Raw genomic sequence first — 14122 nt, 5'->3', positions numbered from 1 at the left:
TGTGTGTGTGTGTGTGTTTTCCTGCTTGGGAGACGAGAGAAGGGGATGGACAGCAACAAAGAGGGTGAACAATCAAAGGAGATTGGATAAAAGTGAAGTTGAAAGGTCAAAGGAAAATGAAGATTAAGGGATAAGCAGTGAACATCTCTGGCTTTCACGGTGCAGTCCCAACAGACAGCAGCTGGCAAGGTGCCAGTGAGTCCCTCATGCTCAATGGAGGCTGCTGTCACAACTCATGGGAAGTGATGGCTTCTGCCCCGGGCTGACCTGTGCCATGTCTTGATCAATAGTCTGGAGGTGGGCATGTTCACATTTGGATTCCGACAGAGAGAGGCTGCCCTTTCCTCATCTGGCTGGATCAATGTATATTTGCAGAGATGCTCTGTATTAATTACTTCCTCCCTGTTTCATTAGCTTTAATGTTGCAGTAACCTGTAGCTACACAGATCCAAGTACCAGGTAATTAATCATTTTAAATACAGGCAGTGTTACATGGAGGTGAGCACCTCTCCATGTCGGGGAGAGATGAAAGAGCCATCCCATTAGCTCCACTGCCCGTTGAGCTGCACAGAGGGACATCTACTTGACCTTGCCCAGAGGGCTGGCTGCCCTTTGGTTCACTTCTCTGATACTCTCTGTGGGTTCTAAGACCCTGGTCAGATCTCTTTTTCCCAGCTAGGGTAAGGAGAGGCCAAGCAGAGAGAGAGGGAAGGCATCAGTTGCAGAGGCTTAATGACAGCGAAGAAGAATGAGAGTGGGAGGTAGAAAAGGAAAGGGAGGGCAGAGTCTGTCATAATGGACAGACTGTCATTACTAAACAAATTCATATATATGTATGTATGCATATATGAATTATGTATATGTGTATATATGTATATATGCTTGGCAAATGCTAAGAACTTTTTAAAAAGATACAAAAGAGTCAAGAGATTTATGTTCAAGTCCTTATCCTGCTGTGGATTTGGCTGGGTGACTAGACAAGCTTCACAACTTCTCTCTGTCTTTCATTCCTCATCTGTAAAATTAGGAAAGTGGTTCAGTGGCTTTCCTAACTGTGTTCTCTGAGAATTTTGTAAGATATTCATCAGTGCTTCACAGAGGAACCTTTCCAGTGACACTAGTTGAGAAACTCTTAATACAATATCTTTCTTGGAGATTCCAAGTGTATATTTGCATATTATAGACTCTGAGTTTTCCTATAGTAGGTGAGTCTGTCCAACTTGTTTGACCATAGACTCTTCTTCCTTTTTTGTAACAATAATTTTCTGTTTAATGATACACAGAATACACTTTGGAAAAATTTGGACCTGTCTCCAAAGTCTCATCTGGCTTTGATAATTTATAGTAACTTTAGACTGGTATGCAACAGAGGTGTATCTGTGTGAGTACTGGCATGTATATATAACAAGAATGTCAACAAGAGAAAATACATTTGGTTGGACTAGTAAAGAAGCCAAGGATTGTTATGATAACTTACTGTATGCCAGTTTATGTGTTAGATCTACATAACATTTATCATCTCATTTATTCATCACAGTGATCCTATGAGGCATGCAATTTTATCATTCCCACTTTACAGAAAGAAAGCTAAGTCTTAGCATGATTTTGCATCTTGACCAAGGTTCCATGGTGAGTATGTGGCATAGGCTAGCAGTCAAACTAAGACTGCCCACCTTCAACTACATCATGAGGAATTTATTTTGGGCTTTGACTGTGGAACAAATTTGAATGAGAGGATGAGCTGGAAGTATTAATGTGTGCAGTCACAGAGCTAGGTTCTTGAGTTTACTATGCAAAAAAACCCTGAGAAGGAAGAACCAGAATAAGACTAAGCTCTGGACTGGTACCTGAGTCACCAGGCAGAGATACATGGCAGCACCTGTTTGACTGACTTTGACAGCCTAAAACGAAATTCTAGGAGCCTGAGGACAGAGCAGAGCCAGGGCCTCCCAGGAATATAAGCGAACTTCAAGGCTACTACCAAAAGCAGGCATGAGCAAAACCCCACAGAGTCTTGCTTACATTTCATGTAGTTTGGGCAGGTTGGAGAACACATTTGCCTCTATCACTTCCAAGACATCATTCTGTGAGATCTCTCTGCAAAGAAAGAAATATAATTCAAGTCAGTTCAGCTACAGTCCATAATGGATTTAGGGCTCAGCCTAGAGCCTTGTGCCTGTAGTGATTCATGAGACACACAGAACCCTACTCCCGCTCGCAAAGCAGTCAGCTGTAATGATGAGGCGAAGCTAACAACATAAGATGCTAATACTTATAGAACAATGAGAGAATGAACCCAAGGCAGTGACTCTGGTCAGAAATTATTCAGTCTATAGATGTAGCCACAGAGGCCCAGGGAGGGAAAGAGACTTGATTAAAAGTATTTAGGGAATATACAGGGTGCAAACAAACTTTAAATAGACCAGGATCAGCAAACTTCTTCTAGAGGACCATGCAGTAAAATTTTTATTTTTTGGCTTTATGAATCATTTGGTCTCTGTTGCAACTACTCAGTTGATATTGTTGCATAAAAGTAGGCATAGATATCATGTAAATGAATGAGCATGCCTGTGTTCCAGTAAAACTTTATCCATAAAAACAGATGGCAAGCTGGGTTTGGTGTTATGGGCAATAGTTTGGTGACCCCGCCCTAGACCATGGAGGCAAGTTCTCTCTGCTATCCTGCTTTGGAAAATGAGAACCTCAAGTCAGTCTCTTTTAAATACACACCCATGCTGTCACCCAAGTAGAGATTATTACTGCAGGACCTTTGACATTACTGTTGCTTGGCTGAAAATACCCAGGAAAGATCCTTCAGGTCCCAGCCTGTTTGCTCCTGGAGTAATTGGCAGGGAGTGGACGATGAAGTCCACTCTGCAGAAGCCCAGAGCTTATGAGGACAAAAGGGCAAGAAGGGCGACTTAATCAGTTAATGTTTATAAAGTGGCTCAAAGATGAAACATGCTATTATTAGGCCTCCTGAGGAAGACTCTCATGCAGTTTTAATGTGGCAGCTGAGAGAGTTTCAGAAAATCTCATAGTCGGTACGCATTCAAATTGGCTCAGGTGAGGCGCTGTCTGCTGGCCTGAGATTTTGCTGAGAAGCTCTAGAAATGCTCTTGATCAAGGGAAAGGCCTGGAGATCAGGACAGGGAAAAGGCCTGTCAGGGGAGGGGAAGTATGACTGTGAGCACAGGGGCTGGCAACATGGAGGGGGAGCAGGGGCTGGGTGGGGAGCTGTCAGTTCAATGGTGGCAGGATCCCTTCTCTCACGCCCCCATTAACAAGGAGACATTTTGTGAGAGAAGTTCAGTTCAGTCACTCAGTCATATCTGACTGTTTGAGACCCCATGGACTGCAGCGTGTCAGCCTTCCATGTCCATCACCAACTCCCAGAACTTGCTCAAACTCATGTCCGTTGAGTTGGTGGTGCCATCCGACCATCTCATCCACTGTTGTCCCCTTCTCCTCCTGTCTTCAATCTTTTCCAGCATTAGGGTCTTTTTCAAGGAGTCAATTCTTTGCATCAGGAGGCCAAAGTACTGGAGTTTCAGCCTCAGCATCAGTCCTTCCAATGAACATTCAGGACTGATTTCCCTTAGGATGGGCTGGTTGGATCTCCTTGCAGTCCAAGGGATTCTCAAAAGTTTTCTTCAACACCATAGTTCAAAAGCATCAATTCTTCAGTGCTCAGCTTTCTTTAGAGTTCAACTCTCACATCCATACATGACTACTGGAAAGACCATAGCTTTGACTAGACGGACCTTTGTTGGCAAAGTAATGTCTCTGCTTTTTAACATGCTGTCTAGGTTGGTCATAGCTTTTCTTCCAAGGAGCAAGTGTCTTTTAATTTCATGGCTGCAGTCACTGTCTGCAGTGATTTTGGAGCCCAAGAAAATATAGTCTGTCACTGTTTCCATTGTTTCTCCATCGATTTGCCATGAAGTGATGGGACTGGATGCCATGATCTTCATTTTTTGAATGTTAAGTTTTAATCCAGCTTTTCCATTCTCCTCTTTCACTTTCATCATGAGGCTCTTTAGTTCTTCTTCGCTTTCTGCCATAAGAGTGTTGTCATCTGCATATCTGAGGTTATTGATATTTCTGCTTGTACTCTTGATTCCAGCTTGTCCTTTCATCCACTTGGCATTTCACATGATGTACTCTGCATATAAGTTACCTAAGTAGGATGATAATATACAGCCTTGATGTACTCCTTTCCCTATTTGGAACTAGTCTGTTGTTCCATGTCCAGTTCTAACTGTTGCTTCTTGACCTACATACAGATTTCTCAGGAGGCATGTCAGGTGGTCTGGTATTCCCATCTCTTGAAGAATTTTACAGAGTTTGTGTGATCTACACAGTCAAAGGCTTTGGTGTAATCAATAAAGCAGTAGATGTTTTTCTGGTATTCTCTTGCTATTTTGATGACCCAATGGATGTTGGCAATTTAATCTCTGGTTCCCCTGCCTTTTCTAAATCCAGCTTGAACATCTGGAAGTTCATGGTTCACATGCAATTGAAGGCTGATTTGGAGAATTTTGAGCATAACTTTGCTAGTGTGTGAGATGAGTGCAATTGTGCAGTAGTTTGAGCATTCCTTGGCAGTGCCTTTCTTTGGGATTAGAATGAAAACTGACCTTTTCCAGTTCTGTGACCACTGCTGAGTTTTCCAAATTTGCTGGCATATTGAGCACAGCACTTTCACAGCATCATCTTTTAGGCTTTGAAACAGCTCAACTGGAATTCCATCACCTCCACTAACTTTGTTCAGAGTGATGCTTCCTAAGGCCCACTTGAGTTCATATTTCAGGATGTCTGGCTCTAGGTGAGTGATCATGCCATCGTGGTTATCTGGGTCATGAAGATCGTTTTCGTATAGTTCTTCTGTATATTCTTCCCACCTCTTCTTTATATCTTCTGCTTCTGTTAGGTCCATTTCTGTCCTTTATTGTGCCCATCTTTGCATGAAATGTTCCTTTGGTATCTCTAATTTTCTTGAAGAGATCTCTAGTCTTTCCCATTCTATTGCTTTCCTCTATTTATTTGCATTGATCACTGAGGAAGGCTTTCTTATCTCTCCTCACTGTTCTTTGGAAGTCTGCATTCAAATGGGTATATCTTTCCTTTTCTCCTTTGCCTTTAGCATCTCTTCTTTTCATCGCTATTTGTAAGGCTTCCTCAGATAACCATTTTGCCCTTTTGCACTTCTTTATCTTGGGAATGGTCTTGATCCCTGCCTTCTGTACAATGTCATGAACCTCCGTCCATAATTCTTCAGGCACTCTGCCTATCGGATAATCCCTTGAATCTATTTGTCACTGCCACTGTGTAATTGTAAGGGATTTGATTTAGGTCATACCTGAATGGCTTAGTGGTTTTCCTTACTTTCTTCAGTTTAAGTCTGAATTTGGCAAAAAGGGATTCATGATCTGAGCCTCAGGCAGTTCCTGGTGTTGTTTTTGCTGACTGTATAGAGCATCTCCATTTTCGGCTGCAAAGAATATAATCAATCTAATTTCAATATTGACCATCTGGTGATGTATACGTGTGGAGTCTTCTCTTATGTTTTTGAGAGAAGAGCACCTCTAATACTATCGTAGCTTCCTTCATGATTCATTTGGTAAATTTAACTGCCTTCATACTTTTCACAGTTGAACATAAATAAGGGTGATGTGTGCAGGCATGGTTTAAGAGGATGTCCTGGCCATTGGGTGTTTATTTGCTTCTCTGTCCTTCCAGTGGGAAGAGTGCTGGGTGGTATAGGAATGAGAGGAGTGGGAAAGGAGTGAGTGAATTGAAAGTCGCTCACTGTGTCAGACTCTTTGCAACCCCATGGACTATACAGTCCATGGAATTCTCCAGGCCAGAATACTGGAGGGGGTAGCCATTCCCTTCTCCAGGGGATCTTCCCAACCCAAGGATCGAGTCCAGGTCTCCCACATTGCAGGTGGATTCTTAACCAGCTGAGCCACCAGGGAAGCCCAAGAATACTGGAGTGGGCAGCCTATCCCTTCTCCAGGGGATCTTCCTGGCCCAGGACTTGAACTGGTGTTTCCTGCATTGGTAGGTGGATTCTTTATCAGCTGAGCTATGAGGGAAGCCCACAGGAAAAGAGTGGGAGACTTCAAAAAAGGAGACATTTTTTTGAAGACTTTAAGAAGTCAAGTGAAAGAGCTGCACAGGCAGAAGATAGGCATGGAGGGAAGCACTGGATGACAGAGAGGGTTTAAATGCAGATGAGCCCATATCATCCAAAAGCTATTGTGTTTCCACGTTCACATACCATCCCCTTGTAGTATCTCAGCCTAATGCTGCCTAGAAGATAGACATTTCTCCTTTCCTGAATTCATGTACTGAATTCATCCCATCCACATTCTCTTATGTGGATTTTTTTGCCAAAGTGAACTAAAAATTATTAAAACAAATAAGCCAAGAAACACTTCTAAATTAATTATTTCAGAAGGTAGTTCATATTTTATGGCTTCAGGTTCAGAGACAGGAGAGGGTGTTAGGCTTGGAAGGTGGTAGAGAGAGCCTTTAGCAGGAGGAGGGCTGGAGGGAGGTGAGCAGCATACAGTAGTGAAAAAATACCTTACTGGGAAATTGAGGGTTCTTTCTCCATTTCAAACCAGTTCTGCCTCTAGTTATTTCTATTACCATTGACTAGGTATCTACTATTTACCAGCCCTGTACATGCATTCTCCTCAATCCCTTTAGCATGCCTGTGAAGTTGGTATTTTAATCTCCATGTTAATAGACAGCCCTATCTGTATGCAGAACAGCTCTGGCTGACTGCAGGGCTGGAACACTTTGTTCTACATGCCTTGCCTCCCAAGCCATGTTGGGTCTAATATTTCCACTCCTATATATTTACTCAAGGGAAAGAAAAATTCATGCCCTCCCAAAGACTTGTGCACAGATACTCATAGCAGCTTAACTGGATAAACTGTAACATAGTCATACAATGGTATATTACTCATCCATAAAGTGGAACAAACTGCTGTTCCAACATAGTTGAATCTTTAAAAAAAATTACGCTGAGTGGAAGAATGCAGACTATTTATATGAGGATCTAGAAGAAGAAAAACTAATCTACAGTGATAAAAATCAGAGTAATTGTCACTTGGGGCCTGGGATGGAGTTTGCTAATGGGAGAGGCAGCAGGACTTTCTGGGATGATGCAAACATTCTCTTTCAAGATTGGGGAAGCAGTAACATAAGTTTATCTAACTTTGAACTTTAGGTTTAAAGAGAATGCATGTATTTTAGTGTATATGAAACATACCTTAAAACAGTTGTATAGCAATGCTTTTTATTCAGAGGAAGGATAGTAAATTCCATTCTGTTTATGTCTTGAGAACTCTGAATTGAGAGAGCTATTGGAAAAATGTTGTCTGGTCTGAAGGTGGTTCTGAAAGTTCTATCAAATCCTAGTGTAATCCGGAGATTATAGATAAGGTTCCTTCCCCTCTTAACTGTCTCCTCTGCAGCTCCCCAACCCTTCACTGAAATCTATGAAGTGAATAGCTGAACTAGGTCAAAGAATCAAATTTTTTCAACTCTGACTGCACTCTAGAACCTTCTGGTGAACTTAAAAAAAAAAAAAAATCCGAGGCCTGGATTCATATCTGAGAATTGGATTTATTTAGTCTGGGGTGAGACTCTGGCATTATTTTTTCCCCCTTGTTCTTTCATTCTCCAAACAATGGTGGTTCTAATGTGCATAAAGGATTGAAAACTATTGATCTAGATGATATTAAGTTCCCATTTAGACCTGTGCTCTCCATCTTACAGAAGGTTTGCTTCAGGAGCAAGGGCCAATTTTCCTTGTTCTGCTAGGACAACAAATTCGAGAAATAAAGTTCTTGGAGCACAAAAGGAAATAAAAATGAGATAACATAGTAGTATGAGAAACCTGGAGATAGAACCTGGAATTGGGAGTAAAATATAAGAGGTACTACTGAATAGTTAGTTTTGATTTTTCATAAGAAAACTTAATCAAAAGGTCAACATTTCAAATGTTCAATGTGTAACAAGGGATATTGTGGAAAATATGTAAAAGCATCTTGTATTTTATTGTTATTCAGTTGCTCAGTCATGTTCAACTCTTTGCAACCCCATGGACTGCAGCACAGCAGGCTTCCCTGGCCTTCACTATCTCCTGGAGTTTGTGTAAACCCATGTCCATTGAGTTAGTGATGCCATCCAACTATCTCATTCTCTGTCATTCTCTTCTCCTTCTGCCTTCAGTCTTGCCCTGTATCAGGGTCTTTTCCAGTGAGTCAGCTGTTTTCATCGGGTGGCCAAAGTATCGGAGTTTCAGCTTCAGTATCAGTCTGGGGCTCATTGATGTGTGGATGCAGAAGAAGATGTGAGAGTTCATCTCTCTTCTATTAAGCAAGATGCTGAAATGTTTTGGAAATATGTAAAAAAACAAAAACAAAAACCTGGTACTCTTCCATCTAAAATTTTTTGAATATTATTTTGCATAACACATGTTATTTATATTAATATGTAGAAATGTATTACTTAAAAAAAATAGACTGACAGAATATTTCCCAATTTTAATTTCTAGAATGACAAATGACAAAAAATTGGGGAACTATCCAATGTTGGCTGAATTCTGTCCTCCTTGGGTGAAGGGTCCTGATTCTGTGGAAAGGTTGTTTCCAGAGTTGAGACTTCTCATTTTCCCAGGCAGTGCTTCTCATGACTCATATAGAAATCACCTGGGGATCTTGTTAAAATGCAGATTCTCTATGGGAAGGTCTTGAGAGGGTCCGAGGTTCTGCCTTTCTAATACCTAGGGTGATGGGGATGTTGCTGATCTTGAGACCACACTTGGATTGCAAGGTTCTTCTGAAGAATGGTATTAACCCCCTACCAGGCCTTTTTCCCCAATGTACATAGGGATGGATATGAAAAGCATGATAGTGGAGGAGTGAAGTTCTTGATTTTAAAAATCTTTTATCTTCTGGAAATCCCTCCCTTACTCTCTTATTGAAGTTTTCCTGTTCTCTAGATTGTCATAATAATTCTTTCTCAGTTAAAGCATTTGCTACTTGGTTTTGTTATTGCTAATTTTTTGGTGATGAGGCAGTAGTCATTGCCTAATTCCCCAACCTGGTTACTGCCTAATTCCCCAACCTGACTTTGAGTTCCTAGATGGTATTTTATCCATTTATCTTTGTATCTCCAGCACCAAGTGCTAAGTTGAAACATGATAAGTATGCAATAAATGTTTAGTGGGAGGATGTGTAGATGGAGGAAAAGTAGTCCTTAGGTTCAGAAATAGAATCTGCAAAACTGTGAAGGAGATGAAGTTTGTCTTTTGTAATCTTTCACCCCTCTTCTGTAGCCAACATACGGTATGTAACAATCAAGCCTAGCTTGTCTATGAGCTAGATTTTTGTCCCAGGAATTTTTCTACAATTAATACATAGCATGGAAGGGACACATGCATGGATTTGATCTGCTGTGCGAATAGCTTCTGGATGCCCATATGCATCATGGTGTTTCCCAGTTCCTCTCTGGCTCACAGGTGAGGTCATTGAATTGACCAAATACCCATAGAGATGAAAACAGGAGAGATGACTGGTGTAACTGTAGGAGTTCTTAAGGCATTTGATCAAATGTTAGGTCTCTTCTGTGCACAGAATTCTATGTTTCTTTGAAGGAAGGGGAGATGCGATTGAATGAGGTGCTGGAGGTTATCAGGACATTCTGTCTGGAGTTTCAGAGTGAGAATTAGATTCTCCAGATTTTCATTCCTCTGGCCAACAAAAGGGTTAGTATTCATTTAAGTACACGTATTGGGGTGGGGTGTCGGTAGGATGGACTTAAGGAGTGAATGAGCATGTAGCATTCAGCTAGATCTAGCATGAAATTTTAATCTTGGACTGATATTCATTTGTCCACCATTTCACCCGACACTCCTTTTCCAAATGCTGGTTTCACTAGAAAAAAGTTGCTATAGGCTTGTAGGATAGGGAAAAACTGAAGAAATTCAAAGAACATCTATGAATTGGAAAGCAGGGTGTAATAAGAAGTCAGACACTCATTGTCTTCGCTTTCTTTTTGATACAGGAGATAGTCTGCACCTAGGTTTCCCCTGTCTTTTCCTTCCTCCTCTGACTTTCCATAGAGTATTTTCTTTTAATAAATCCAAACTACCTCTCCATAACTGGACATTCAATTACATTAAAATATTTTTAATGCCCAATGAGTCAAATTTCTTCTTTTTTTCTATTTAATAACCTCAAATGTTGACTGGTTTCTCTTCCCTGAGTCCCCCTGTGGGACTCCTCACACGCACTGTCATAGCCCTCAGAGACTGCACTGGGTTTGTGTTCTGTCTTGTCTCTTTCACCAGACAAAGAACTCCTGGAGGACGGTGACATTGCCTTTCATCTTAGTATTTCTGCTTCTAGCCAAGTGTTTGCTGAATGACTGAATTATCTTTGAAAGATTATAAAAGATTTTCTTCGTTTGGTCTTGCACAATAGAGCTGTGTTCTTGAAAACCTGCAGGAAACGGAGTATTTGCAAATCAGAATGTGTATTAGCACAGGAAAAAAGCATCTGGTGTCTCAGAGCCTGGGAGTGAATCTTTAGAAGAGTGAAGAAGTAATTCAACGAATTGTTCAAATTTTGATCAAGCAGCTTTTGTATTTCAGGTACTAGGTCTGTGTTGGGGCTCTAACAGAGAATAAATTGGGTCCTGGTTTTTATCAATCATCTTTAACTCAGGGAGTCTGGTATTCTAGGCCTGCCTTAGATAGCTGGTTATTATCTTTATTTGGTGGGCTATTCCTAGAATAGAAAAAATGGATTGTTGGTATGTTGCATTTGAATATAACTACAGATATTAAAATAATATACTTTCATATATAATGTATAATTATATATGTTCTATATATTAAATATTATATATATGTAGCCTACCAGACTGTTCTGTCCATGGGATTTTCCAGGCAAGAATACTAGAGTGGACTGCCATTTCCTTCTCCAGGGGATCTTCCCGACCCAGGGATTGAACCCAGGTCTCCCGCATTGTAGGCAGACGCTTTACCGTCTGAGCCACCAGGGAAGCCCATTATATATACACACACAGGTATATATTCCTACTTTATGTCTTGTCTATTCCCTTAATTCTTCTAGAAATGTGCCATGTGGCTTAAGTAAATACATAATGTTCAGGTGAAAATTTCTGTGAAAATGCATCTGAGAAAATGTCATAAAAGTGAAAGAGTTAGTCGTTCAGTCATGTCTGACTCTTTACGACTCAATGAACTGTAGCCCACCAGGCTCCTCTGTCCATGGAATTCTCCAGGCAAGAGTAGGAGGTAGGTAGCAAGAGTGGACTAGGTAGCCATTCTCTTCTCCAGGGGATCTTCCCAACCCAGGAATCAAACCCGGGTCTCCTGCAGTGCTGGCAGATTCTTTACCATCTGAGGCACAAGGGAAGCAGAAAATGTTATGCTGCTAAGTCGCTTCAGCCATGTCCGACTCTGTGCAACCCCATAGATGGCAGCCCACCAGGCTCCTCCATCCCTGGGATTCTCCAGGCAGGAACACTGGAGTGGGTTGCCATTTCCTTCTCCAATGCATGAAAGTGAAAAGTGAAAGTGAAGTCGCTCAGTCGTGTCCGACTCTTTGCGATCCCATGGACTGCAGCTTACGAGGCTCCTCCATCCATGGGATTTTCCAGGTAAGAGTACTGGAGTGTGTTGCCATTGCCTTCTCCGAGAAAATGTCATACATCTTTCTAAATATATACTCCTGCCCTCATTTAGAATTCCCATGAGGTTAGGTCTGGTGACTTTGCATTAGAAACCTGAGGTCAAATTCTGCCTCTGTTTCTTACTAGGTGTATAACTGGTCAAGTTAGAGTCTCTATGAGTTTCAATTTCCTTATCTGCAAAATGGGAATAATTGATACCACACAGGGATGTCAGAGGCATTAAATAAGATGGTATGTGTGAAAGCACAATGTTCCTTGTGGGGTAAACTTCAAATATCAATGTAAAGGCTGCCATCTCTTTGTGGTATTTAAGACTGGACTCTTCTACAGCTGGGAGATACTGGGCTAGCCAACTACTGGCTGGAAAAACTAGTGCTAGCAAGTGTCCTAGGAACACTTCTCTTAACCCCACCTATAGATCATTTAAATTCTTAAGCTGGACTATGACATTATCCCAAACATTCTTCTGAGGCTTACCCACAATGAGATCCTCTATCTGGTCTGTTGACCAACAAAGGAGATTAGGCACAGCATGTGGATACCCCAGCAAGGATGTCTGCATTACTGAAGTCATAATCTGAAAAGGATGCTGATCCCTTCAAGAGAGGGTCAGTACAGAGGGGGCCATGTTGTCAGGGTGAGCCAACAGGTACCTCTCCTCTCCACAGGTGGTAGCTGGTAGGTACCTTCCTTTCTCCACATGTCCCATCTGCTTCCTTCTCCCTGGGAAAAGTGCATCTTTGCTAAAGATGCTCTAAGGAGATCCCCAAACGAGACAGAAATAAAGGCACCCTCAGTGACTCGATCTATTTCAGATGTCTGAATTCAACTCCCTCACTTTTAAATACATTCAACAACAAACTTACGTTCATTTTTAGTTTTGTCTTAATTTAAAATGTTAAGTAATAATCTATATGTTGGAATATTTCCCTTGCTTTCCTCAGCAGATGAAGAAAGGAACTAAAAATCACAGACATAATAACTGATGTTTCAGTTCAGTTGCTCAGTCATGTCTGACTCTTTGCAACCCCATGGACTGCAGCACACCCGACCTCCCTGTCCATCACCAACACCCAGAGTTTACTCAGACTAATGTCCATTGAGTCAGTGATGCCATCCAACCATCTCATCCTCTGTTGTCCCCTTCTCCTCCTGCCTTCAATCTTTCCCAGGATCAGAGCCTTTTCCAATGAGTCAGTTCTTTGCATCAGGTGGCCAAAGTATTGGAGTTTCAGCTTCAACATCAGTCATCCCAATGAGTATTCAGGACTGATTTCCCTTAGGATGGACAGGTTGGATCTTCAAGATCTTAAGAGTCTTCTCCAATGCCACAGTTCAAAAGCATCAATTCTTCAGCATTCAGCTTTCTTTATAGTCACACTCTCACATCCATACGTGACCACTGAAAAAACCATAGCTTTGACTAGACAGACCTTTGTTGGTCTCAGACGTTTGTAGGCAACTGTTGTTTCCTATGCACTTATTCTGTGCCAAGCAATTTTTCTGTGCTTTACATTTATTAAATTGTTTAATCCTCACAACCCTATGAGGTAAGTGCCATCCTTGATCCCTATACAGAATACGAGAATGAGGTATACAGAAGTTAAATAATTTCCCCAGTGCTGCACAGCCAGTGAGAGAAACTGACCTGGGGTGTGAACCTACCACTCATGGAGCCTCAAAAAAATGGCAGAAATCAGATAGGCCTACCTCCAGTGGCTCAGAGAACTCTTTCCACTTCAGAAGATTCTGTTATTATTGTTTTAATTTCAAATAGAGTAGAAAATTTTGGCACAGCAAAATGAAAAACCTGAATACTACCCTCTTCCTCCATACAATATGGTACTTAGTTCTGACAAGGCAGCATATAAGTCAACGTGAAAATTCACCTTCCACAGATAAACCAAAGTCCCAAGCAGTGACTCATAGGAAAAGCACTTTTTTAGGGTATTCTCTACAAGAGGGTAAAGCATGTAAGACATTAAAAAGCAGTGCCCCTGTCTTCTAAGGATCTGCAGTTTAGTTGAGTAGAAGCAACATGCATGAGCAGTTGGGAGTGCAAAGTCAGGAGAAGCAGAGTTACATAAGAGAGGGATAACAGATGTCCAGCACGGAGAAGGGTAAGCAGTGGCATTCAACACATTTGATTTCCCCCCATATACTATATTTTCCTCTCACATCCTTGTTAAATGTCAGCATTTCTCCAGCTGTTAGTATCCTTCAAGAACCTCCCTACTAGAACCTCTCTGCTGATGCCTCACTTGTCATCAGAACAAGTTTCCCTCTTACACCAAAGCCCTATGTCTACCAAGTGCCAAAGCCGTGTTCTACCACATATTCCACACACCCCTGATGAACTACTAGTCTGGCAGGCTCA

General features: G+C 41.5%; 1 protein-coding gene across 2 annotated transcripts in view; it reads right to left on the bottom strand.

The window, feature by feature from the left end:
- FSHR (follicle stimulating hormone receptor) overlaps positions 1 to 14122 on the bottom strand; it is a 190401-nt gene that overhangs the window by 69511 nt on the left and 106768 nt on the right. For both annotated transcript variants that reach the window (XM_069583374.1, XM_069583375.1), the window contains exon 3: positions 2023 to 2097. In XM_069583374.1, coding sequence (XP_069439475.1) covers positions 2023 to 2097 — 75 coding nt within the window. The remainder of the gene's footprint in view (positions 1 to 2022; positions 2098 to 14122) is intronic.

Source organism: Ovis canadensis, chromosome 3, assembly GCF_042477335.2.
Source record: "Ovis canadensis isolate MfBH-ARS-UI-01 breed Bighorn chromosome 3, ARS-UI_OviCan_v2, whole genome shotgun sequence".
Lineage (NCBI taxonomy): Eukaryota > Metazoa > Chordata > Mammalia > Artiodactyla > Bovidae > Ovis > Ovis canadensis.
Note: the sequence above shows the minus strand (reverse complement) of the source record. Positions and strands in the feature narration are given on the sequence as shown.